Source organism: Drosophila takahashii, chromosome 2R (genome assembly GCF_030179915.1).
Source record: "Drosophila takahashii strain IR98-3 E-12201 chromosome 2R, DtakHiC1v2, whole genome shotgun sequence".
NCBI lineage: Eukaryota > Metazoa > Arthropoda > Insecta > Diptera > Drosophilidae > Drosophila > Drosophila takahashii.
This window is the reverse complement of record NC_091679.1, coordinates 40,749,858-40,775,655: the sequence shown is the minus strand read 5'-3', so window position 1 is coordinate 40,775,655 and position 25,798 is coordinate 40,749,858. Positions and strand designations below refer to the sequence as shown.

Sequence of the window (25,798 nt, the reverse complement as noted above, 5' to 3'; positions counted from 1 at the left end):
TAATATGTGGTACTCTAAAGCAGAGAAAAGCGAATCATTGTTGAATGAGAATGATTTTTATAATAGTTAAGAAGGCTAATTAGTTGGAAAGGGGTTATTTAATTATCTTCCTTTGAAAACCAAGTAAATAGGATTGTTTTAATTTTGACAAACCTCAGGATTCAATGTAAATCGAACTAAAAGCAGTTCCTAACTAAAAGTTTTTAAAGCGATTCCAGAAAACTGGTCGTCTTAGGAATAATGCCTAACACTTTCCTTTAAGAATGGCAATTTCAATGCTTAACAGTACCAAATCAATAGTTGCTAATCCGATTATAATGTTTTTAAGTACTTGCTTGTACAAATTTCCTGATTTTTATAAATATTGTTTAATTGACCATCCAGCATCACAGAAAATAAAGTGTAATACAAAGATAAATCGCATACCAACTCAAGCTGCAACTAAGAAATTGTAAAAAAAAAAATTAATAAAGAAAAAAAAATCCGCTGCGGACAGGATTCGAACCTGTGCGGGTAGAACCCAATGGATTTCAAGTCCATCTCCTTAACCACTCGGACACCGCAGCTGTGCCGACCTCGTGGCGAAGTTCCAACTAGTTATGAACCAACCCCCCTCGTCCACAAATTTCCAGGGATGGCGTGCTATTTATATGGACACGAACCAAGAACTCTTCTGGGGTCGTGTCTTGGCTTAACTAATATTTAATTAAAAAAAAGCGGACGTGGATGTTTTGAGCTCGTGTCTATGTGGCCTATAAATATATTCATTCATTAATAATAAATATTTTAATAAATTTGTAACATACTAATTACACAATTCCTTTTTCACAATTCTCACTTATGTTATAGTTTAATGTATTTTATAAGTAAACTTTATTTGGAAAAACATAAATATATTTACCAACATTATTTTATTATGTGTAAAATACAACCTGTAAATAAATTTTAACTTAATATCCTTTTTTCGCAATGTAGATTTATCTGCTTAAAATTATGCACCCCAAATGATGACATAACAAATTGATTGTTCTGATAAGGCTGCGGTGTCCGAGTGGTTAAGGAGATGGACTTGAAATCCATTGGGTTCTACCCGCACAGGTTCAAGTCCTGTCCGCAGCGATGTGGTTGAAAATCTTTTTTTTTCTAATTTAATTATTTTATTTTCCCAGAATAATCTCATGTCCGAAATTTACCTATAAGTATTAGAAGCATAAATATATTAAAAAACATTTCTCAACTTTTCTGTATCATTTAAATTACTTTATTTAGCCGTTTTGCAGCGATCTCAAAATATAACAATATAGAGGCATAGTGCATTTTTCTCTCAGTTGATACAATACGACATTAAGCTTAGCCTACGAATTCCCCAGCGGGCGTTTTGAAGATTCTGCCTCGCGAAAGACACAGATCAGATAATCATTCAAAGAGGACATTGGTTTTACTGTTTTCTCTCGTTTAACTTTAGGTCTTAGCAGCTAGGATAAAATCATAATCGCGTTGATTCTTGAATAAATGTATATCACCGAATTCTCGTCAGCGACTCCGCGACGGAGAGCGCCTACAACTTGGCGCGCTTGGGCACGCCGATGGCCTCCAGGACACCGCAAGTCTCCAGATGCTGGAACAGCATCTGCAGATACTCGTCGCGATGCTTCATGTAGTGGGCAGCGTGCTGGGATCGCTCCCACTGCTTGAACGTAACCTTGATGTCCGCTCGCTCCCAGTTATCGCTCACCGCCCGATTGGAGGATGGCGGACCGATGGGATCGTTGTCGGACACAAAGAACAGCGCCGGGGCCTTGAGCAGCGTGGAGTGGAACATCTGGCTGGAGCGCATGTAGTGGATGGTCGCCTGGTTGTGGAATGTCTTCATGTGATACAGCGTATAGTTGCGCAGGGCGCTCTGCATGCGCTCGTTGCGGGGGAAAATCGATTTGGGCACACCCACCGGGATCTCGGTGATGTCGGCGGCGCTGTCCCAAATCTGGCAAACGAAACGCTCCAAAATGCTGCCATAGCGATCCATGTCGCGCGACATCTGCAGCATGATCTCGCCCAGCTGATAGGCGCCCACCGAAAAGCCATGCATTACAATCGGCTCGTAAGACTTGTTGTTCTCCAGAAAGCGCAGTGTCTCGGCGGCCACCACCTGTTTAAGGAATAAAGAGATATATTAGCAATTAAATTAAATGTTTGGTTTATATATTTAATTAAATACCTGGGTTCCCTTGACCGGCCAGAGCAACTGCCAGGGCGTAATGTGCACCACCACCACATCGAAGCCCATTTCGGTGTAGATCTGGGCGTACTTCTTCAGATGCTTCTGCTTGGCCATCAGCCAGGCCATCATGAGAACCAGTGGATTGCCAGTGGGCTTCTTAAAGGCCAGCGTCTTGGGATCCACCTCGATTTGCGTCTTGTTGTTGGTGTACAGAGTCATGTTCTTGGTGATATCCTGGGAGGATATGTACCGGCGATTCTTCGACGGAGCCATGGCGCTCTGAGAACGAAATAAATTGATTAGACATCATCGTTAAGCACAGGTTATATGACATGATTAGTGGGGTTAGAGGAAATGAAGCTATAGAAACAACAAGCAAAGTCAAGTGCACTGTATACATTTTAAATTCATTAGCTTTGCAAATAAGCATACAATTTCAATTTGCTTCTCTGGGTTTTCGATGGGCTCTTTAACCGACTAAACTAAAAACCAAAGTTTGGATAGGTCCAGTCACCAAGTGAATAGCTCTGCCTGATTAGATAGGAAAGCTTGAGTGGTTAATATGGTCTGATCGGTGAGAGTCTGTCCGCAGATTAACGCTGCCACCATAATCCATGCAAATTATGGGGAATATTTTATGATATAGGCACTGATTTATCCACGGCAACAGCTGCTGACCTTGAAAAAGTCGCCGAACACGTGATAATAAACAGCTGTTCCTGATAAGATTATTCCAGTTGTGAGTGCGTTTGGTCTCCACCGAGATATTAAGTTACTATAAAGCTCAAACACTGAATTTCACGGCCAAATGGAAGACAGATCTAGTTGCAACGTGTGCCCAATAATAAAATGTTATAATATATGGCGATTTGCTTCCGTAAAATACCTTTTAGTGGCAAATTATCAGAAATTGCTTTGGGCAAGCGACAAATTAGCACGAAGGCAGGAGACTAAATGAAGGTGGTGCAAAGGTTTTAGGTTCTTTTCCTACATTTTCAGCAAGGCTAAACCGACTGATAGCATTACGGATTCGAAGATAGCCCCGCGAAATCAAACGATAAGCAGTTGCAATTTAGATTAGTGGAAAAATCAACCTGTGACTTAATAGTTCCCACATAAATTGCTTATAGCGAAAAGAGCAAAAAAGAATGATCAAATAATTGAGGCACCGAGTGATACAATGAATGAATGAACGAGAGAAAGAGGGGCTGGAAAAGACTTTCACTTTAGTTTGACTCTTTGAACTTGAACCGAAAGTTCAGGGCCACTCACACGTTTCGCGCGATGATAGATCTTCAGCAGTATAATTGCCAATATGACCAGCAGCGTTATCTCAATTAGGAAATCCATATCGAAAGATAAAACTAAGCAGGTGCAACGACTTTGACTAACTGACTGATCCACAACATATAGCATATACACCCAGCGATCCAGTGGAACGATCCACTGGATAGTTGAGCGGAATTGAGGCGAGCTTACATTCCCCATGGAAAATAGTTATTTCAGCTGATGTGTGTGTGTATATACGGAGGAATAGGTTTTTTCTACTCTTTGCGGCATTGGTTTAAATTACATTGCGCCACTGGAAGCCTCAGTACCCTTTGGGTAAAGTAAATATAGAGTCCCGACTAGAAGATACCATCTAATTTTGAATATTATGTTAGAAAAAGTCTTGCTAATTTATAGATCCTTATATGTTTCTGATTGAATAGTATTTTCTTTCTACTAATTCTTATTTAAATGATATTACTTGGTTCTTGTAGGTATCTTAGAACCCAAAATACCCGAGAATGATCAATTGGCGGCCTGAAAATAAACAGAACACGAATGTTTGCCGAAAGTTTGGCTTGTCATTGGGCGCCATTATGATTTGAATCATGGAGAAAAAGCTATTTCAGAGCTCAATTGAGCTTACTGAATGCCGAGGGTGGTTCTAAAAATAAGTCCAAGGATAAGGGTTTCACTTCATTGAAATTCGATATCGGCAAAATACGCTGAATAATTTACTGGTTAGTTCAAGCGGTTAATGAGCCGCCACTAATTGCAGGGCACTGGAAAACAGCAATTAAAATAACGTACAAATGTTTATAAATAATATATATAAAGCAAAAACAGCTTATCTGTACAAATCACCACTGAAGAGGGGGAGAGGTTAGGAGAGATAGAGTGCCGAAATCATTTGCCGGGTACAAAGTGCAGGGAATACAATTTACTCAAGCATGCAAATTTCCAAAGTCTCAAACTACAAAATGCACAAAATGAAGAGGCGAAATAAAAGTAATTAAAGGTTCAAACACAGATCAACAGATGTTCAATAAGACAGGAATGAGTGGGTCGGGAACTAAAATAACCTTTCATTCAATACTTTTATGGATTTCTGATATATCTATGGGACTTTAGGCAAACTAGACTTTGTCAATAAAATAACTAAGTATACACCGACTGTAACTATAATTGCTGACAATAACAATGTAATATTATTGTTATCATTAGATAATATTTTTGGAGAGGCTTTGTAGAATTATTTACAACTATTTTTAATGCTTTATCGCACATAGCTACCTAACTTTTCTTTTATTTTTCATCGCGTCATAAAGAAATCAGGTAAATATAAGAGCCACCTGGATTAATACTGCTATTTTTCTACTATAACTTCTTAACCCTAAAATTCCCTATGTCCATATTGATGCATCTATAAGAATTTTATAGTTAAGTTGTTAAACTCATGAACCTTGCTCCACAAGGTTTGTTCTTTACTTTACGCTTAATGGAGATAATAACATGTGTGATAATGCAAGTATTAAACACTTACAGGCAGATATTATTTATATCTTAGTATTTTCTTTAATTTACACTTTGTAATGATTCTATCTTTGTATCTATAAATATTGTATATATATTTTTCTTATGTCTTCTGAGGTTTACAAGAATTTCTTTTTAAGGAAAGATTGAAGCTTTTACAGTCTACAGGTAATACTATTTTTTATCGTCATGGCTACTGTCTCTCTCTATATAGATGTTTAATTAGGAGCTGTTTTATGATATGATACGATAAACCATAATCTGGTAGGTGGTTAGATAAGGATTTATAGAGAGTAATTACAGCACTCTTACTGATTATAATTTGGGGGTATTAAAGTACAAAATAAAAATAGATTGATTTCTTAAGAACAGACGGACGGATGTTCAGATCTGGAGTTTATATAGAGTTTGAAAAGATGAAAAGGCTATTTTTGAAGGATTATAAAATATATTAGACTTCTGTTGATCTTCTGGGAACCCCCTTGGAAACCAATAGGATGCATTACTTAAGGATCATGCTTACATTTGGAGCCTGCTGCGGTTGCTGAGTCTGCAGGCTCGAGAAGTTCCGGATCAGCGGGGGCTGGATCCTACGGACCTGCGGGGGCGGGACCTTGAGCAGCCCCTGCGACTGGCAGCCCCCGAAAAAGCTGTCCGCGTAGACATTCTCGTACGGCACGGCTGCCCGGCTATTTTGTGCTAATTAATTGCGGGGTAACGATTATAAATAAAACGAGGAAAATGCGGAAAATTAGGGGGGTATTTTCTCAGGATATTATTGGGATATTTTACCACCAAAGGAGAGGCCCACGGCTAAAGTTGCGGCTGTCCGGCCGGCGAAGGGCAAATTCATCGATTTTCTCGCCGCCGTCGCGTAAAATGCAGTGCGAAAAAAGTGCGCAGCCATTGTAATTGCGGAAAATTGCAGACTGGGAAATACTTTCACAAAAGCGCTTTGGACACAGACTGAAAAATGATTTGCAATGGTATTTTCCTTTTAATTTTTTGTTTCTTTTTTCTCATTTGCGTACTGCACACCCACACACAGCCAAACTAATGCACACGCACACACAGGCAGCCACAGGCGAATGCACACGAATCGAACTTTGTACCCACTGCAGACGAGCCACAAATTGTATTGTCAAATTGATAAATTGAGATTCTGGCTCTAAATTTCCTCCCCGGGCTGTGCGTGTGTGTGCAGCAGTGTGGGTGAGCGGGGGGCGAATCTGTGTGTATATTGATGACTGTTCAATTGGTAAACGGTGAACGTAACGAACTAAATCGATTGCCGCTGCACTTACGCTAACGTCGTGCTCCCGAGTTTCGATTTTTGTTTAATATTTTCAATTTGTTTTCCGCTCAGCAGTGAGTGCGACCGTTCGCTGGAGGTGTATAAAATATTACTCGGGGAGCAGCTGGGATTTTTGGTATATTCCGGTATTTATTGATTAAAGCTTAGCTTTTTCTACATAGAAAGAAAATGGGTCGTTTTTGATAAAAGATTTATTGTAGTTTCTGGAACCTAGCTTATTAAGAACCTCTGAATAAATAGGTATTCTTTTTCCATTTTTAGGGCACATTAATTAAAGTTAATAAGGGATAGAAATATTCAACATACATATAAAATTATACTCTTGCAAAAGTTTTAGGGCCGTTTTCTCGTCCGTTTGTTAAATTTAAATTTCCATCTGGATTAGGATCGTGGCATATATTTTGAAAGTTGTTGTCTATCCCAAAACAACTAATAAAAAGTTAAAATCGGTGCTGTATTATATAATTTATGCATATATTTATAAATGGTTTTAGATAAATAAATTATATGATGGTCCAATATAAGATACCCTTGAGACCTAACGCCACCAACGACATAAGGTTGCGAAAATAAATATACAAAATTTATATTAAAAGCAGAGTCATCGGGTCAGGTTGGTTTCATCTGGTCTAAAAACCATTAGTCTTTTCCGGATTTTCCACTTTCTTCACATGGGTTATGGTAACCTCCGCGGTGCTCATGTTGGGCGTAAGGAAGTCATCCAGGAACTGGGCACCCTTCCGTGGCCTGCGATCGAAGGGGTAGCCCATGGACCTGCGATCCGGATAGAGTTTATCGCGGAGTCCGCAATATGAGGCGGCATTCTTGCAGGAACATTTAGATTCTTGGTTTTCTTCCACCTTGAGGAGAATTAAAGGTCGAGGTTTACCAAAAGCATATAATATTCCTTCAGAACACTTACCCTATCCTCGTCATAGTTGGAAACCATGACAAACAGCTTGAAGGCGAGACCCTCCGGACGACCTTTGGGCACCAGCATGTGATGGGGCCACCCACATCCGCAAAAGTCGTTTCTTTCCTTAGAACTTTCATCCTGATTTTCACCGCCATCAAGTTTGCGGAAAGTGCGCTCAAACGGAATGGTAACACTCGATTTCGTGGAGCTCCAAGAAATCGTAGTGCATCCAGGAGGTATCTTAGTCTCAAACTTATCCATCTCCACCATCATTAGGCGCTGATCCTCCAGCACCATGGCATCATTGCGATCATCGAACTTGGGCGCCAGGAAGATGCGAACGAATCCACGTAGCGTGGTCTTGCTGGAATTCTCCACATTGATGTTGTAGGTGAATGGGTGGTGTTGCAAGTGGGTGAATCGTCCACTGACTCTGCCGCGGGGCAAAAAGTCTAGACCCCGGGACATATCCACATCGGACTTCTGCCAGAAGGTGGTCAACTCGTTGGTCTGACTTCCCTCACTCTTCACACAGACACTGTGCACCTGGATATCCGGGAAGCTCAGCTCCTCCTCGCTGTAGGCGGGCAGGAGTCGCTTGTGCTCCTGGAACAAGTTGTCGATGAAGGCGTGCCACCTGTAGAAGATTGGATCGCGCATGGCGGTTTCCGGTTGGTTCATCAGACCCCCGTCCTCCAGGTGCTTCTTCAGGGGATCGTGGGAGTAGGCGATCAAAACGTGCCCCTTGTTGTGAATGCTACCATACTGCGAATTTGGAAAAAATTAAATTAATATATTTCCAAAAATATGTTTCTTTTTTTGTAAGGTGATAATACTGATATTTCCTATTTATCATATTAACTAATGGAAAAAGTGATTTGATATTTGTTAATTGTGAATGCTATTATACTGCGCAATTAGAAAACATAGGAAATGTTAATACAATTCAAAAACATTTTTCATTTTTTGGATGGTGAAAATACTGATATTTCCTATTTATCATAATAACTAATGGAAAAAGTGATTTGATATATATTTGTTAATTGTGAATGCCACAATACTGCGCATTTAGAAAACATAGAAAATATGTTAAGGACGTTTCCCTAAATATTTATCATTTTTTGGATGGGGATAATACAGATCTTTCCCATTTATCATTATCTACACCCAAAAATATGAAACGTAGATTAATTTTACATTATGTAATATTAATTTTAGCTTGATATGCGGCCCCGTAAATTCGATATGTTCGAAACGAGTATTTCATGTTGAAATGATATGCATATTGCATACCCAGAAATTTACATTCACATATCGATTTTCCGACGACATGTTTTGTTTTGTGTGTAATGGAAAAAGTGATCTTACCAGCGTTTTGTTGACCGTAAGATCAGAGGCCTCAATCATGTTGCCCAGGATGTCGATGCCCTTGACCTCATCCAGGTCTATCTTTTCGTTATCCTCCTAAAAATGTAAGTAAAATGTAGATTTTTATCAATGAAAGATGAAAGAAGGAAAGACCGAACTCACAGTCACAACGTAGCCCTGGTGGATGGCCTCGTAGATGCGCTCGCGCCACCGCTTCATATCGTCGATTCCGACTCTCGCCTGGTCAGGTCGGTCCACATCCCGCAGTCGGGTGCCATCGGAGCGCGGCGGATAGGGCCGACCAGAGGCCGAGGAGTGCATCTTGGGGAAGTAGCCCTCGGCAATGGGCTCGTCCAGGTTGTTGAACGGCTGGACGCGGGCCATGTAGTTACTCATCCGCTCGGCGTTGTAGCGGGCGATAATCTGCTGGTGCATATAGTAGAACAGCTCGCCCCGTCGATCCTTATCCACGATACTGCGATCGCCCTCGAATGGATAGACCAGATGCCAGTGCCAGTGGTGAAGATTTACCCCCAAATCCTCGCGAAAGTACCACAGACGGTGCTCCACATCGAGATCGGAGGCGGTATACAAAACGGGCAGGCGGCTGGGTTTACGAGCATCGGATTCCTGAACCACATAGCACTCCTCGCGCATATTCCTAAACGTCCGCGAGTCGATGAAGCGGTCCGGGAAACATTCCGAAATGGAGGGCAGATGCAAGTCCCTGGTATCCGGACGATGGAGCAGGGCCACCGAAAGGGCATAGTTAAACATCAGCGGATTAACCCGATCCCTGGCATAAACACCCACGCTCAGCAGGTCATCCACGGTGGGCATTTTCATGAAGATGTCGATCAAATGACAGGCCTTCTGGCGGTGGGATTCCAGGAACAGCGAGAACTGTTCGGTTCGGCCCAAGGACATGGGGTAACTCAGATCGGGCACGGAGATCTCCTTCACCGGAACACACTTGTCGACGCCACCGGAGACGCGTCCCTGAACCTCCTTGCAGATATTTCGGTACCTATGGGTCACATAGGAGTCGGGAACTTGAAATACGGTGCCATCGCCTCCTTTGTCCATGAACACGGGCTCCGTGGGATGATCGAAGAGCAGCAGGAGATCCTTCTTGGCGGCCATTTGGGTAGTTCACTGGGGATATGCCACTTCACTAATGTGATTATCCACCCAAAAAGCCGCTCTATTTATACCCAACGCATTTTTTATTTTATCAAGTTCAAAATGAAATTCTTAGAAAGATTACTAACAACAAATTTCTAATTACTAATTTGTGATTAAAACTTTAAAATTAATCTATTTAAAAACTGAGGAATTTTCGAGTCATTTAAAGCATGAAATTCCTTAGCACATTAAAATATATGAGTCATGTTACATGCTATGCAAGGCTTACACATTTTTTGTCTGTCTGTCTGCTTGTTTTAGATGAGCCTGTTTAAAAGTATCGGAAAATTATAACAGGAATAGTTTTCGTGTTTATTAATACGAATCACAATGTAGAAGAAATTTTTCAAATCCGACAATTCATTAAAAAGTAATGAGCAAAAAATAAAATGACCGATAGATGGAGCCAGTAGCTGACTAACGGGTATTTGTTTTGAAGAACCCATAAAAAAAAATCCAGACTAACTCTATATTTTAAAAGCGTTTTGGTAAATTGTCACCATTACCTACATATGTATAAATATGTGGATACTTGCTTTCCGAAATTAAAATTTAATCTTGTTATTCATCCAAATATATTTCAATCTTTAATAAAATATTTATGCCTTCTTATATATAGCACTGACCTCAGAGGTTATTTCGCTAGAACCAAAATAATTGATAATTATGTCTTATCATTTTTTTGGTCGCTGGTTTGAAATTATATTTAGTGTCTATTGCTACGCGTGCAAGATTTTTAAAGAATTACGCGCTATGAGTTAGTATCCGCTGGACATAAACCCAATATAAAGAGACCCCGCTAAAATAATTTCATTCAGTAGTCGAGTTATCATGAAAGTTGTCATTGCGGTGATTGGGCTTTTAGCCTGTGTACTTCTTGGATCTAAGAAAGGATCGGCTTTTTTGCTCGACCATGATTGTGGAATTGCAACATATGGCGAAATTTCCGGAAAGATATCTATAGGAAATGATACGGACATATTCTCGCATCCTTGGATGGTGTCGGTGCTGAGACTTAACACGAGTTCACATAATCGTCCTGAGATTTGTGGCGGCTCTCTTATCACCTCTCGTATGTATTTCAATTTGAATTTTATTTATTTCTTAACTAATTCAAACTGTTTTGCAGGATTTGTTCTAACTGCAGCGCATTGCATATTCACTGATCGCATGTAAGTGCAGAAATACTACTTTTCCATAGACAATCTATATCCTATTTACATAATTATTGCAGGAAAGTGCGCCTGGGTGATTTAGAAGCAAAATTTATTTTAGAAGATTGTAGTTTTGGTGTTTGTGTACCAAAGATATACGAAATTGATGTCGATCAAAAATTTGTTCACACTGGATTTGAATTCAATTCTCGCAAGAACGATATAGGCCTGCTTCGCATGGCTCAAAGGGTTCAATATTCAGGTAACTAAAAGATATAGCTAACAAGAAACCCCTGAGTGAAATATTTTTTCTTTAGATTATGTCAGACCGATCTGCGTTCTTGTCAACGAACAAGTGGAACGCATTACATCATTTAATATCACCGGCTGGGGTGCAACTCATGACAGTGAATATAGCGATATTCTACAAGTAGCAACCGTATATCGAATTAATCCAATGATTTGCCAGCGGAATTTTGAGACTAAAATGGATATATCCCAGATATGTGCCGGCAGTTCGAGAAGCGATGCATGTTCGGGGGATTCTGGTGGCCCGTTGAGTGCAATACAAAGCTATGGACGTATTTCAAGGGTCTTCCAGCATGGTATTGTCAGCTATGGACGTCCGTCTTGTTCAGGACTTGGAGTTTACACAAATGTTGTGCACTTTTCGGGCTGGATCTGGAATGTTGTTGAACAGTTTGGTTATTGAACTAAGGGCCGGTTTCTCGAGTCCCTGTCAAAGTCCCTGATAGCTATCTGTTCGAAAAACTTAAATACCAGATAAACTGTTCGTAAAAGCAAATCCGCTTTCTCGACTGCTTTAATTTATCTGAACGAGAAACAATTACAGAGTGCTGTTAACGCAAAGAATTGTGCTGTGAAGGGAAAAAAATGGCATGCTTCGATTATTTCATCAGCTGTTTGGGTATAATTTAAAGGAAAAGTCAGCTGTGATTTCGTTTCTTCTTCATAGTTGGCTTTGGGAAATCAGCTGTCATTCTATCGAGTCGAAAACGCTTAACAGGGACTCCGAGTCCCTGTCAAAGTTAGCTCTCACATTTATGCTCGAGAAAGCCAAAATGCCTTAGCAGGGACTTTATCTGTTCGAGAAATGTTAGCCGGCACTCGAGAAACCGGCCCTTAAACGATTAGATTCTGCAACAGTAAAGATACAAAAAGCAATGACCAAGAATAAATAAACCGGTTCAAATAAAAATCTTTTTTAAAATTGTTTGTTTATTTTTTTAACAATTCTGAAATTTTGTTATACGATTTTCATGGGAAGGTTCCTAATTTTTTGAAGTGCATAATATACCATAATATCCTGTGCAATGTACCAAATGGTATTTTTCGGCTTAGTACCTGCGGTCATACTAATTCTCGGAGCAAAACGTAAACACCGCGGAATGGAGCACGAGGTGGCTGTTTCTGGGCAGGATTCCCCTCCGGAGGATATCAAAATCAGTCCGCCACTCAAACCCTCGGCCAATACGGCCATTAAGTGCCTGAAGTGCGACAAGGTGTACATATTTCCCGCCGACAAAGACGACTGCCTGGCGCACTTGTATCTGGAGCACCGCCTGGTCATAGCCGATGTGGAGGATATAGCGCTGCTGGAGGACTATCTGCAGCACTGGGAGAAGGAGTTTCAGGGTGGGAAGATAACTAGATTCTTAAACTAACATTCTAATAACAATAAACCCATTTTAGCACACGAATTCGAACAATATTGCACCACAATGTTTCTGGACCAACTGCCCGATGGAAAATACGCGAGGAACGAGAAGTACTACCTGCTGTGCGACATCCTGCCGCAGGACTACGAGCTGCGGCAAAGGCTCAAGGAGAAGCGACTGAGCGAGGCCCTCGAGCGCCATCAGTTTGAGCTGACGGACAGGAATTTCTCGAAGGAGTGCCTCTTCTGCAGGACGGTGATCAAGGGACTGCGGGCCGACTATCTGGACCACCTGTTCGACAAGCACTTCCTGCTGGTGGGCAAGCCCGAGAAGCTGGTCTACGTGGACGAGCTGCTCGACCATCTGGAGGAGAACCTCAATCGTTTGGTTTGCCTCTACTGCGAGAAGATCTTCCGGGATCGACCCACGCTCAAGGAGCACATGCGCAAGAAGGGCCACAAGCGGATCAATCCGAATAGGAAGGAGTACGACAAGTATTTCCTCATCAATTACAATCGGGTGGCAGCGAATCCAACGCCTAGGAATAAGCAGCATCATCATCAAAAGCGAAGACAGGAGACTGCATCCGTTTCCACGGTGGCGGATCTTGAAACCGGCAGTGTGGACTTCGATAAGCACTTTGCCCGCCCGGATTCGGATGGCGAGCATGATTCGGACTGGTCCGATTGGGCGGCAGATGGAGAACCGAGTGGAATCAAGTGTCTTTACTGCTCCTACATAGGCGACAGCTTTACTGCGCTTAAAGAACACATGGTGGCTGGCCACCGGTTGGATTTCGACAAGGCGACCGGCCCTTTAAACTTCTACCAGCGGGTGAAAGTGGTCAACTACCTGCGCCGCCAGATGTGCCTGCTGCGTTGCGTGACCTGCGACCTGCAGTTCGATGAGCAGGCGCTGCTGGTGGAGCACATGGCCCAGGAGCAGCACTGCGGCATCGGGGAGAAGGTGAACTGGGACAAGCCGGAGTTCTTCTTTCCCTACATGGAGAACGACGGGCTGTTGTGCGTGCTCGACGATTCCGTAGGCGACGATCCGGAGGCCGATGTGGTGCCAATCATCTCCGAGGACAGCCTGGCGCAGATCAACAAGGACGCCGAGCGACTGTCCCTCGAGAATTTTAAGCTGTAACAAAAGATTTTTAAACTGTTAAGTCATGAAGATATTTAATTTAGTTTAGAGAAAACTAAGTAAATATATGGTTAATTATGAATTTGACTTTTATTTATTGAAAGGGGTGCCTAAAAAATGGTATTTAAAAGCCGCTTAAAGAGCTTTAAGAAATTTGTGAAGAATGTAAGAGTTTTTAAAAAAATCGGTTTTTTGTATTTAAAAATATTTGAAAAGAGTTTAAGAAATCACATAAGGGTTAATATCATATTCACCAGATGTTTAGCGAGTACATACTCCCAACTTAGCTAGTACACTCACCTTATCTACAGTTCAACACATTCAGCGTTGCCACCCTATTAATAAACATCAGATGAGATGAGAAAATATTTGAAAAATAAAGTATCGGTGATAGATCGAATGTATATTAAAACAACTGATTTATTTAGTAGCAAAAAAATACGAAATATTGTAAATTGAATTATTGATTTCTTTGATAATGATTATTATGTGCAATATTTATCCACTTAATATAAAAAAAAATATAAATAATAAACAGTATAAAAAACTATCGATATATCTTATTAATAAACTCCCATCTCCCAGACTGACATCATTCCCGCAGCGAACCAAACAAAATAAAGAGAAATCCGGCGAAAATGGAGGCCCTGGATATTCTGGAGAAGCGCATCGACGCCCTGACGCGAGTCCTGGGTCCCGTGCAGGAGGCGGAGGCGGGCGAGGGCGTGGTCGACGCCCTGTGCTCGGCACACGCCCTCCTGGGCGAAGCCACCACGGGCAGTGCTCCACTGCAGCAGTGCGTCAAGCGATCCGGCGAACTGGAGAAGTACCTCGATCCCAACTTCCTCGAGGAGCAGCAGGAGGTGCGCGCCAAGGAGGTGTACCTGCATGCCGTGGCGCCCGAACTGCACACCCAGGCCGAGCAGCTGGAGAGGATCAGGCAGCTGGAACCCGCTCTCGGGGCGGAGTACTTTCGCAGCATTCCCGCCGAGTGCCTGGAGCAGCTGAAGGGCATCACCCAGAACAACGGGGAGTACGCCCAGCAGAGCGAGCTCATCGAGGAGAGCCTCGTCCTGGCCATGAAGCGCTACGGCGAGATCCAGGCGGGGCTGCTCAGCTCCCTGGATGCGATGAGCGACCGGCTGGACCAGGTGGAGGAGCGCATGGAGCAGCGGAAGCGGGCCGAGCTCAACAAGGATGTGCCGCCGAAGGATTGAGCGGAGAACGCTCCAAAGACTGCTGAAAGTATTTTATACGGCCCGGTTTTCAAATCCTTTTGAAGTTAAAAGAGGGTTTAAAGTTTTAAGATCCTTAAAGATCAAAGATAATACCTTATGATTGGAATTGGAATTGAAATCCGGTATAATAGATTTTCTAACCGCTTCTCTTTATCGAAAAGTGGCTAATGATGCTCTTTCAATTGTAAGTTTCCTTTTAAAAAAATTATTTAATAATAGCACAATAAACTAATTACAAAACTAATCAAATTCGATGATCTAATTTTAAAAAGAGTATAGTTCTTTCTGAAAATATTCATAAATATGTGATCCCATTATTATAATTTAAAACAACATTTAAAACAATTCATTTTTAAAATGTCTCAGCTATTTTGATAGTTTTATAAATGTTGATTTTTGAAAGCCAGCACAATAAAGAATCTTAAAGTAATAGAAATCTTGTTATCCCATTAAAATCATTCATAAAATAATTGATATAAATGTATTTCATTGTTTTTCCAAGCTTTTAATGTATTTACACACAAACATGATCATCGATAAACCTACAAAATGAAAACAATATGATATGACAATTATCTAGGAATTAAGAGGAGTCAGAAAGTTTAAAGAAAATGCTCTTGCTAAAGTAAATATCCTTTTTATATGTTATTTATTGGTAAACCACATTACCAAAACTAAAAATAGTTTAATGTCGGTTAGGATCCATTCGAAATCCGGATTACTAACATACTAGGCACAGTCTTGACTTCCCTTCTTTTTTTCCCAAAAAAGAAAAGTCTGGCGCTCCTAGAAGCGAAGCTCGTTCCTTAGTATTCTTTCGTATACAGACAAGGTGAGCGGCGCATAGACGCCATCCGGTTGGGCGTAGAAGAGCTCATCCTCGATGACCTCCGGATTGAAGCCCTGCTGCTGGAGCTCCACTTTGCGCAGCTTGAAGGTGCCGGTTAGGTCGATTCTTCGCAGGAATCTCAGGAACTGCGGCCGCGCGTAATTGGGCAGGGATTTGGCCAGTTCCACGCCCAGCTGACTGACGTTCACCTCCCGCGCAGGATCGTAAATGGCCGCCATTCCGGCTCTTCCCTCCGTCTGGGGTACTGCCACTCCGTACACAATCACATCCTTGTAGCCAGCCAGATTGCTGAGCTGCGCCTCCACCTCGCTGGTGGACACATTCTCGCCCTTCCAGCGGAAGGTGTCGCCGGTGCGATCCCTGAAGTACAGATAGCCCCGCTCGTCGGCCACCAGCAGATCGCCCGAAATGAAGGCCATGTCGCCCTTGGAAAAGACATCGTGGACCACCTTCTTGGAGGAGGCCTTCTGGTCAACGTAGCCCAGGAACTCCCGGCACGGATTGCCCCTCACAATCTTGCCTATAAATACGCCCGGCTCATCGGCTTCGCATCTCTCGCAGAGTCCTTTGCTGTTCCTCAAAGGTTCGCCCGTGTGAGGATCTGCCTTTATGATCGATATCGGATAGATCTGCGGCAGGATCCGGGAAACGAAGCCAATGGCTCCCACGGTGCTGTCGTTGTTCATGATATTCGCATTGCCCTCGGTGGCTCCGTAGAATTCACCCACTTTGGCGATCCCAAAGCGTTCCACGAACTGCGGCCAAATCTGTGGTCTCAGTCCATTGCCAAAGACCATGCGCACCTGGTGCTTTCGATCGTGAGGAGCCGGAGGAGTGGCCAGGATGTAGCGAGCCATCTCACCAATATATTGACCGACCTTGGGGAAATATAAGAAAAAGTTTTAAAAATATTTTGGCTACCAAAAAAGCTGCATTACCGTGCACTGGAAGCGTGAGCAGTCCGAAAAATAGCCCGAGGCACTGAATTTCTTCCTGATGACCACCGTGGAACCAAAGAGCAGGGCCTGACCCATGCTCATCACTCCGCCAGCAGTGTGATAAAGGGGTAAAGGTGTATAGAACACGTCCTGCTCCTTGAAACCCAGAGTGTAGTGGATGCCCGCGGCGATGAAGAAGTACCTTAAAGTTACAAAGAAGATTTGGAGGAAAAAAATTGACAAAAGATCAGATTGATATGCGCTGGTCAATTTTATATTTTTATACCCTTGTAGAGGGTTTTATAATTTCAGTCAGATGTTTGCAACGCAGTGAAGGAGACGTTTCCGACCACATAAAGTATATATATTCTTGATCAGGACCAATAGCCGAGTCTATCTAGCCATGTCCGTCTGTCCGTCTATCCGTTTCTATGCGAACTAGTCTCTCAGTTTTAAAGCTATCGCGATGAAACTTTCCCGAAAGTCTTCTTTCTATTGCAGGTAGTACATATGTCGGAGCGAGCCGGATCGGACCACTATTTTTTTAAGGCTTCCATAGGAATATTCAAACAAATATAAGAAAATTCATTGTAGCTTTGTAGGAAGTAGGCGTTTTGATTCTTGACTACTTATGTATAAACAAAATTAAAATAGATACGCTGAATCTGGAATCCCTGGAACTGCACCGAGTAAGCATTACTTTATCTGCAAGGGTATATAAGCTTCGGCTGGCCGAAGTTAGCTTCCTTTCTTGTTAAAAGATCAAGTTTATCTTATTTTACATTATTTCTCCAAAAATACTACATTTGGTATTTTATCTGATATGACAAAATATCATCTTGATATGTTTGAATCATAAATTTGACATTTTAATATGAAATTGATATGAAATAAGGTAGAATTGACCTTATTTCATATCGACATTTTTTTTCTGTGCAAAAGCTAGAGAAAAACTTTACCGCGAATGCGTGATAACAGCTGCCTTTGGCAATCCCGTGGTTCCCGAAGTGTAGATGTAGACCAGCTTATCGTGATGATCCGCTCGCGAAGCACCAGCGGCCACTTTGTCCTTGGCCGCCGTCTCCAGGAGACCATTCAACTGCTGGGCCAATCCCTGGCTGAGACCCTCGGAAGCCACTATTTCCTGCGTGGCCTCGTCGTTGAACTGATACAGACCCACATGGGCCGGCAGATCCTTGGCTATATCCATCACCGCAGATCGAAAACTGGCGCCGTAAATGAGAGCCGTGCACTGACCCACCGTAATGCTGTGCTGCAGCGAGGCTCCTCGGAGATTTGTGTTGATCAGTGGGGTGATCACCCCGATCTTGGACAGTCCCAGCCAGGTGGCAACAAATTCCGGACGATTTTCCAGCAACAGACCCACCACATCGCCCTTCTTGTAGCCATGACTGTGAAACACGTTGGCAACGCGGTTCGAGTGTTCGTTCACCTGGCGGAAGGTCCACTGCTGCGACTCACTGACAATGGCCAACTTGTCCGGCTGCCGAGCTACATTCGCCTCGAAGATGTCTCCAATGTTCAGGTTCTTGCGCTCCTGCCGCTTGATGAACATCAGCACGCGGATGTAGGCGAAGAGAGCCCTTTGAAATGTATAATATAATATTTAATTAAAATATGATAATGATTAGAATATAAACAACAGTTTTTCTTGATATTTTGATTGATTGTGATTGAGTTATTGAAAAAAGCAATATATTATGGACAATTTTTAAAAATTGGATGTTAATATATGTATATTGCATATAAACCAACAGTTAATAATGATTATTAAAATATAGGACGAAAAAAGGTATTTCACTGGTAATTTTCGGAAGTATTAATATCTATTATATCTTTTTTCTTCAATAATATTTATTATTAATATCTATTATATCTATTTTCTTCAACAACATTTATAATTTATAGCTATTATATATATTTTCTTCAATAATAGTTATAATTAATATATATTATTAATATTTTCTTCAATAATACCTATTTATTATTAATATCTGCTATATTTATTTTCTTCAATAACATTTATTATAATTTTTTTTTTATTTAGGTTTAAAATAATATTTATAAGCTTACACAGTATCGCGGGGAGTGGTGACCGCAGCTATGTAGAACCATCGCCATCCTGGTCGCACCAGCAGTGTGGTTATCAAGCTGGCATATAGGGTGGCCAATCCATACCAAGGACCTTGGTAATAAAGGATCAGGCCTGTGACAGCACTTAATACAGGGGCTAAGATCCATTGAAGACTGCGCCGCAAGTTGGACTTTTTGGGTGGTTTTATTGTTTCCGGTGATTCTATGGTAATGGTAACCTAAAAAACACCAAAATTAAGAAGTTTTTAAAGCAAGTAAAAAAAAAACGATATGTGTAGAATGTCATTCTCGAGACGTAGAGTTCTGCTGCATCACTCATACGCCGCGTAAGCCCACTCGATACGGGTGTTGGATAATAATAACCCCTCAGCCTGACCCCTCTCAATGAAGTTTATTCAAAGCTTTTCCTGATCTTCAGCTAATTGCTTGTTGTTTAATTTGCACTCTAGCCGACAGCTGCCCCATAACTTATTCCGCATCAATCAATTAGCACTTTATTTAAGCAATTTGCAAACAAACAAACCAAAAAAATAAAACAGTGAAAAGCAAACACACACAAAAAATATAGAGTGGTATATGGTGGATAAACAAGATCTAGTGGCCAAATCGGTGGTTATTTCGACCGGATGAGAGCTCGCGGAAGTGCAGCAAAGCCTTTTTCTCGGCATCGGAGGCCAATCGGTTCGACAAATGGATCAGAACGCATATGGTCAGCGCCGAGATTAGTCCCAGCATAAAGAAGACGATCTAGTTATGTTTACGATATAGTACTGTAATTCCTGATCTTAGGATCTCTCCCGATTACCTTGTGCCAAATGGTCAGTCGATGCTTGGTGGCGTTTAGTCCACCGTCCTCCACCAATGGATCATTATCGCTGCCCGTCATCATATTAGGCTAGTCTTTGCTCAACTCTTTTGACCCTTGGCGCTTGAATGGTTCAGCGGTCTATCTGTTTGTTTTGGGGGTTTTTTCCTATTTAACTGACGGTTGGTTCGGGGAAGTATTGTAACATTGAATTTTTAAAAGGTGTGACGGGTTCATGTGAAAACTAACTGAAGCGATTTTAAAAGGGGGTTCTCCTCTACCTAATTAATAACTTAGTATTTGTTAATGTAAATCTTGTAGGATTCCTCTGTAATTAGTTCCTAAAAAAAAGTATCTCCTATTTTGTATTATTAATATAATCGTTTTACAGTTCTTATAATTAACGGAACATATTTTAAAACATTTTTAAATTCAAGTTAAACATCAAATGCAAATAATATTTCAACTTTACCATTTTGAAGTGCACTTAAACTAGTTCTTATAAGACATTTTCCTTCTATTTACTGCGTTTATTTTAATAACCTCCATAAACAACCATTTGAATTCACCCTGATCTTGACTTTCAAATGGTTTCGGACCAACTCAACAAAAAGACATAGTTTGGGCTGCAATAATCTTTTATATAAAACCTGATTATGAGCTTTATCCGAACAGATGACCGATCGCATAATACTCAAGACCCAGACCTAGTCCCGGTTAAAATCAACAGGCCAAAAGTAAACTGGTTTGGGATTTTTTCTGTGGTTTTCGTAGATGCTTTTTTTTACTGATGGCAACGTGAGTATTATTTTGTTGTCAGATAAGGTTTAGCTCGATGACGAGGGGCGGGCAGGGGCTATTTGCGACCCACCTAGTGAACACAACAAAGCGAATCAAGCGCGAAAACCGAAAAAATACGTATGTTGACCACATTCGTGCGAGTGGATGGGTATATTTATGTTATTTACCTGTTGGGGGTTCAAGGCCGTCGAACTTGGGGCGGCTGCAGCAGCACCATTATCCGCAGTATCAGCACCACCTGCAGTAGCACCACCATCAGCCGCAACGCCAGCGGTGCACATTTTATTTATTTCGGATTTAACAGCACATCTACAGAGGCTGTGAACTGATGTCGATTTACAGCCCGGCTCGGTTTGGTCTTCAATTAACTTCGTCGCTTTAGGTTGTTTTTATTGTGGTCTCTTGATGGTTACACAGAGAAAAAGTTTAATATTTATTTATTAATTTTTTTACAGTTAAAAAAATGGATATATACTCAAATATAAACTGTATAAAATTAAATTGTTTTTTTTACAAGCTAATTACTTTGAAACTTCATATTAACAAATGTTTATTGTTGGTAGGTATAATTATTTTTCAACTTTGTAAATAAGATCTTAAGATTCATCCTGTCTTATAACCTTCGATAATAATTATATTTGTAGGTCTGCTATATTTTAAAGATTTTTTTCAATATTATAAATTGCAGGTTCTGCAAAAAAGTCTCAAATTTAATTAGGTGCTTATATTCATAAGTTACTACTAGAAGAGTGCACTGTTATTATTTTTCTCAGCGCACTTTCGAAGCGAAATTATGGGTAATTAGGCGACGTGCAGCAGTCGGAAGAGGCTGACAAAAGACAAAAAGAGAAAAGGCGAAAAGGCTGAGGAAAAAACAGAGATAACGATGTGGGGAATTTGCAATTGTAGTGCACAGGTGACACCAGCAGAAAAGATGGAGAAAAATTGCCTTTTTTGACGCGGTTTGAATGATGCTGCGACGTTTTTATTTTTTAGTTTTCAGCTCAGCAATGCGACAGTGTGTTTGTAAGCTCAAGGTGAGTTTTTTGAGTTTTTGGGGTCTGCCGCGGTTGTTTATGCGAGACGAATGGCAAAAGTAAAGTCAACTGAAGCTCCAGGTGAGCCATAAAACCGTTAATGTATGGTAAACTCACTTAATGGAAGAGACAATTAAAGTAAGTTTAGTGTTGAGGAAGTGAGTTTGGGTTGGAGGATAGTGTCTGCATTTAAATAGGAAATGGGCATTGAGTTAACAGAATTAGGCCGAAAATGGTTAAGGCCATTTAAGAAACATTATTTTACCTAGCTGATTACGGTGGTATAAATTTGACCAAAAACTCTTTGAACAATCCCACTTTTAATTTGTTAATGATAATTGTTAATTGTTAATGATAATATTTCTAAAATATTTTAAATATATTTTTATTTTCATAATTTATTTATGTAATATTTTGAAAATATTTTAGATATATTATTGTTAGGTGAATTTTATACATTTCTTTAAATAAATTCTAAATTGTTAATTAATATTTGTAAAATATATTAAATATATTTTTATTTTAAGCACTTTTATATTTTCCAATTTTTTTTATGAACTCTTAAAACAGTTTTTTTAATAATTAAGTATATTTATTTAATGACAAATTAGCTTGGTGAAAAGATACTTTAAGAGGTAATAGCTCTAAGAGTAATCATTTAAATTTGTGTTGTTAAGTTAATGGCTCTTATGTCAAACAATAATATATTAAAATATTTTAAACCCATTTCCCTTTCGACTTGTTCACTAATTTGCCAATGCATGAACATGGCTTTTTCTCAGCCTGCGGCTGAATCAAAACTTAAATTCCAGTCCTCGTGTTGCAAATTATTTTTTTACAACATTTTGCGCATGCAAACATTTAGTTTGACTACTGTTGTTATTGTATTTTCTTTTGTTTCTTTTTTTCTGTGGCACACATATGGATAAACACATAAGATCGGCAGAGATCATTAAGAGATGCGGATGTTGGCGACGCTTCATCACTTTCACTGAAATCTTCTTCTCCTTTCTTTTGTTAAATTTCATTGCCTTTTGTGGGTCCCCACTTCTCAAGCTCGGAATTTTCAGGGGATTAAGAGATACGCGATGAGATGTGGGATGCGATCAAATTGCGGTTGAAATTGTTGTTCACTCTATTAACTTGATGGATATATTGCACGCACAAACTGAATCAAGATAAGTTTTTTTCCAAATATTCTGCAGCTTCTTCTCTATTTTATACATTTTTAAATATTAAAAAAAAAATTATTCAAGGGTTTATTTTAGTTTTAATCCTTTTTTATTATAATTTTTGAATATTTTGTATATTTTTTTTAATAAATTTCTTTCGATAGTTTAAGCCACTGTAGAACACCATTTAATACGAGATATTAAGCCTTCGAGTTCCTTCAAGTTATAAAACTGTACACTTTAAGCAAGTTCGACTTATAAAGACTCCAAGTTATGGAAGTTAAATGAAAACTTGAATTGCTATTAAGAAATATTTAAGCACTTTATGGTATTTTTTTAAAGATTTTTATTTTTTTTACTTTTTTGGTTTTGTTTTTATAGCAGGTGGGAGTTTAAGTCGGAGTTTAAGCCGGTCGCGTCTTTCGGCCAACAGCTTCGTTCATCAACTGCGCCCAAAAAGCTAACTGCCTCTGCAGCAGTCGCTGCCCGCGCTCTGCCGCCGTCGACGTCGGTGGCAACAGGTCGCCGTAGCGGCAAAAAAACAAAACACAGATACACACTGACACAAAAAGCCAAGCTTCGGGTCGAAGCTCGGCTTCTGAGCCAAGTTAACAAGCTGAAATTGTCAGTTGCGATTCTGCTGTGTGTTTGCACGTGATTATGCCGCATGCAACATGTGTATTGTCTTATTTGCCATGCCTCTTAAGCTCGTTTCCTTTGTGGCCATTAACATGTCAACAACCACAGAGCGTCAAGAATGTGGCCATAATGGGGAGGGGAAAGGGAGATGAGGGGGAATAGGGGGTGGCGCAGTGGGAGGCGGCATAATGGGGGTGCCGCTGGGAGAAGGTCGCGCGGAGTGGAGCGAGCATTTAATTCAAAACACGTGTCTCATTTCGTACTCTCTTTGTGGCTGTTGCCCTCTGTTTTGCGATTCTTTCCCTCGCATTTCTTTCTATGTATAAAAGCACTGCGAGAAATCGTAAGTTAAAGTATATTTGTCTTTAAGAAAAAATTTGTATTTTATTCTTAATATTTGTTAAAGCATTTAGTTTTATTTTAAAGGATTAATAACCATCAACAATTTCTAGTTTTTAAAGAAAGATTTCCTAAAGAACATAATTCACAAAAAAAATATATTAGGAAAATTAACATTTTGTTTTTTGTAATTATAGATTTAAGGATTTTTAAATTGTGGATTTTAAATTTAAATCTATTTAGAATTTGTTAAATTAAGCTGAATATTGTTTGAGTGTAAGACAATTTAAAAAAATCATAGAGTATATATCCTTCTTCCCTATTCATAAAGAGTTTATTATTTTAGAATCATATTTTTTGCATTATTACATTTTTTCAGGTGTACTTACAAAGTACGTGTGTACTTATATACAATGTACATATTTTCGTACCAGCAATTGATGCGTTACCCCTTATACCAAACTCTTACCCCTCCCCGACTCGAAACTCCATGGCAAGTGCAACGCAAACCGTTTATTAAATATAATTTTGCATGTTGATTTCTTTAGCTCAGATCGTTTGCCATGACTCGGCTAAATTGTTATAAACAGTCTGTGAGACTGAGAAAGACAGATCTTAGGACCTAGGCCGGGGGGCTTGGATCAGAGGAACTGGGTCAATTGGGTGTTGCTAAACAATTTTAGGTTGTTTATGGTGAAGGTTTGCAGTCAAATAGCAACTGGTCATATTACACATTTAAACTAAATTCAGCATCACTAAATATAAGACTCTAAGTTTAGACACCGACTCATTTTGATTTTATAGCTCCTATTGCTGGAAAGACAGGATTGTAACTGGAAGCTGGAATCGATGTTCAACAAGCTTTCATATCGAGTGATCATATTACAGCAAAGTGGAACCCACTTAACAAGATTCTCGTTCACGTTAATAGTTCTAATAATACGGGTATATGAAGTCAAAGCTCTTCAAAAGGTAATAATTGGCTAAGCTTTGACTTGGGAAAATAACATGTGAATCACGATAAGTGTAGGGAGCCAGAGTTCAGGTCATATATAGTAATCGAATCTTGTAATCATCCAAGTTATAAGCTTGAATAAGTAGAGGGGTTAGTTACTTTATCTAGTACAAGGTATTTCTATTATTTTTTAGCTTTAAAAGTAAGTAATAAAAAATACATTGCATATTCCCCCATTTTACAAACTTGCTGTGTCCTTCGTCGTGGCCATAATTTCGTGGCCCATTTACCTACCTGTAAAACACAATTCATATCTGTCATCGGAAACTTTCAAATGGCATTACATGGCTCTCTCTGCTCTAACAATTTTTATAGTTCCCGCCAATCAACAGCTCGTCCCAGTCCCACTCCCTTCGTACCCCCAAGATACCAATAACAAGGCTCCAAAGATATGCCCGACATTCGATGGTCTTTTTCACACATACCCAAGCAGACATAAAGTGTCTGTGCAAAAAATGCATGCGCACATATTCGGTTTATATATACTCCGCCCTGCTTTTATATATAGTTTGGAATATATTTCACCCTTCGGGGGCTTGCCCTTCGCCCTTCCCTCTGCGGCACTTGAGAAGGGAACTTGCCTGCTCGGCCGGCTTCTTGTGGATTTTGTCAAGTGGATTTTTGTCGAGTCTTTGAGATCATTAAAACAACATCGTTAGGGCGTCCATAATGAAGTACTAAAGAGGAACCCAAGAAGCAATCCCTCGAGAGTGCGACTAAGTCCCGAAATGAAAGAATTCAATTTCAAGGCGACGTTTTATGGGTCTAATGATTAGTTCTAGAGACGCATTGTCGCCTCTTTCGACTGAGACTAACGCAAATCTAAAGAGATGTGTATCTACTTTCTCACCCGACTTTATATGGCGTATTGTGTTACGCCGCGCTCTGCGGGATTTGATGGATGCGACCGTGAAAAGCGCGGCGTGGAAAACTCTCGCTTCAACTTCGACATCGATGTTCATATCCATCAGCGGTGGCATGAATAATTTTTCGCCATTGAACCATTTATTTGGGGTATATCGGATATTTGAGTCGTTATAGATTAATTTGTGATTTATAT

General features: G+C 40.4%; 5 protein-coding genes and 2 non-coding genes across 11 annotated transcripts; 3 read left to right on the top strand and 4 right to left on the bottom strand.

Annotated features, from left to right (window-relative positions):
• Window positions 1-484: 484 nt before the first annotated feature.
• Window positions 485-566, bottom strand: TRNAS-UGA (transfer RNA serine (anticodon UGA)). Its single transcript has one exon. It is a non-coding gene; the product is annotated as a tRNA-Ser (tRNA).
• A 471-nt stretch (window positions 567-1,037) lies between these two features.
• On the top strand, window positions 1,038-1,119 carry TRNAS-UGA (transfer RNA serine (anticodon UGA)). Its single transcript has one exon. It is a non-coding gene; the product is annotated as a tRNA-Ser (tRNA).
• Window positions 1,120-1,238: 119 nt separating this feature from the next.
• On the bottom strand, window positions 1,239-6,464 carry l(2)k09913 (lethal (2) k09913). Of its 3 annotated transcripts, XM_070213238.1 has the most exons (5): window positions 6,328-6,464; window positions 5,816-5,989; window positions 5,547-5,722; window positions 2,219-2,500; window positions 1,239-2,149 (listed from the first exon to the last, which is right to left on the bottom strand). In XM_070213238.1, exons 2-5 carry the CDS (start codon window positions 5,928-5,930, stop codon window positions 1,559-1,561), a joined length of 1,164 nt encoding a protein of 387 aa, XP_070069339.1. In that variant the 5' UTR covers window positions 5,931-5,989; window positions 6,328-6,464; the 3' UTR covers window positions 1,239-1,558. The 3 variants fall into 3 exon arrangements, with proteins under 3 accessions (XP_070069339.1, XP_017005898.1, XP_017005897.1); XM_017150409.3 differs by lacking the exons at window positions 5,547-5,722; window positions 5,816-5,989 and having other exon boundaries at window positions 6,328-6,420; XM_017150408.3 differs by lacking the exons at window positions 5,547-5,722; window positions 5,816-5,989; window positions 6,328-6,464 and adding an exon at window positions 3,494-3,627.
• Window positions 6,465-6,857: 393 nt separating this feature from the next.
• PPO3 (Prophenoloxidase 3) lies at window positions 6,858-9,849 on the bottom strand. Its single transcript, XM_044393121.2, has 4 exons — window positions 8,785-9,849; window positions 8,623-8,718; window positions 7,261-8,019; window positions 6,858-7,198 (listed from the first exon to the last, which is right to left on the bottom strand). Exons 1-4 carry the CDS (start codon window positions 9,763-9,765, stop codon window positions 6,968-6,970), a joined length of 2,067 nt encoding a protein of 688 aa, XP_044249056.1. The 5' UTR covers window positions 9,766-9,849; the 3' UTR covers window positions 6,858-6,967.
• Window positions 9,850-12,341: 2,492 nt separating this feature from the next.
• LOC108061743 (zinc finger protein 277) lies at window positions 12,342-13,828 on the top strand. Its single transcript, XM_017148076.3, has 2 exons — window positions 12,342-12,617; window positions 12,675-13,828. Exons 1-2 carry the CDS (start codon window positions 12,371-12,373, stop codon window positions 13,787-13,789), a joined length of 1,362 nt encoding a protein of 453 aa, XP_017003565.2. The 5' UTR covers window positions 12,342-12,370; the 3' UTR covers window positions 13,790-13,828.
• Window positions 13,829-14,366: 538 nt separating this feature from the next.
• On the top strand, window positions 14,367-15,259 carry DCTN3-p24 (Dynactin 3, p24 subunit). Its single transcript, XM_017148084.3, has one exon. The coding sequence runs from the start codon at window positions 14,428-14,430 to the stop codon at window positions 15,004-15,006; it is 579 nt and encodes a 192-aa protein (XP_017003573.1). The 5' UTR covers window positions 14,367-14,427; the 3' UTR covers window positions 15,007-15,259.
• A 304-nt stretch (window positions 15,260-15,563) lies between these two features.
• On the bottom strand, window positions 15,564-20,908 carry Fatp2 (Fatty acid transport protein 2). Of its 3 annotated transcripts, none has more exons than XM_044393039.2 (5): window positions 20,704-20,908; window positions 18,910-19,148; window positions 17,775-18,419; window positions 16,816-17,017; window positions 15,564-16,755 (listed from the first exon to the last, which is right to left on the bottom strand). In XM_044393039.2, the coding sequence occupies exons 1-5, from the start codon at window positions 20,815-20,817 to the stop codon at window positions 15,814-15,816; spliced, it is 2,142 nt and encodes a 713-aa protein (XP_044248974.1). In that variant the 5' UTR covers window positions 20,818-20,908; the 3' UTR covers window positions 15,564-15,813. The 3 variants fall into 3 exon arrangements, with proteins under 3 accessions (XP_044248974.1, XP_017003572.2, XP_017003571.2); XM_017148083.3 differs by lacking the exon at window positions 20,704-20,908 and adding an exon at window positions 19,736-19,967 and having other exon boundaries at window positions 15,569-16,755; XM_017148082.3 differs by lacking the exons at window positions 15,564-16,755; window positions 16,816-17,017; window positions 17,775-18,419; window positions 18,910-19,148; window positions 20,704-20,908 and adding exons at window positions 19,417-19,677; window positions 19,736-19,967.
• Window positions 20,909-25,798: the final 4,890 nt, after the last annotated feature.

Coding starts and splice junctions, on each gene's coding strand:
- PPO3 (XM_044393121.2), bottom strand. CDS start 9,765: ATGGCCGCCAAGAAGGATCTCCTGCTGCTCTTCGATCATCCCACGGAG. Junction 8,020..8,622: donor TTACGGTCAACAAAACGCTG/GTAAGATCACTT, acceptor CCAAATTCGCAG/TATGGTAGCATTCACAACAA. Junction 7,199..7,260: donor CCAACTATGACGAGGATAGG/GTAAGTGTTCTG, acceptor ATTCTCCTCAAG/GTGGAAGAAAACCAAGAATC.
- LOC108061743 (XM_017148076.3), top strand. CDS start 12,371: ATGGAGCACGAGGTGGCTGTTTCTGGGCAGGATTCCCCTCCGGAGGAT. Junction 12,618..12,674: donor CTGGGAGAAGGAGTTTCAGG/GTGGGAAGATAA, acceptor AACCCATTTTAG/CACACGAATTCGAACAATAT.
- DCTN3-p24 (XM_017148084.3), top strand. CDS start 14,428: ATGGAGGCCCTGGATATTCTGGAGAAGCGCATCGACGCCCTGACGCGA.
- Fatp2 (XM_044393039.2), bottom strand. CDS start 20,817: ATGTGCACCGCTGGCGTTGCGGCTGATGGTGGTGCTACTGCAGGTGGT. Junction 19,149..20,703: donor CGGCCTTGAACCCCCAACAG/GTAAATAACATA, acceptor GGTGTTTTTTAG/GTTACCATTACCATAGAATC. Junction 16,756..16,815: donor GCTCACGCTTCCAGTGCACG/GTAATGCAGCTT, acceptor TATTTCCCCAAG/GTCGGTCAATATATTGGTGA.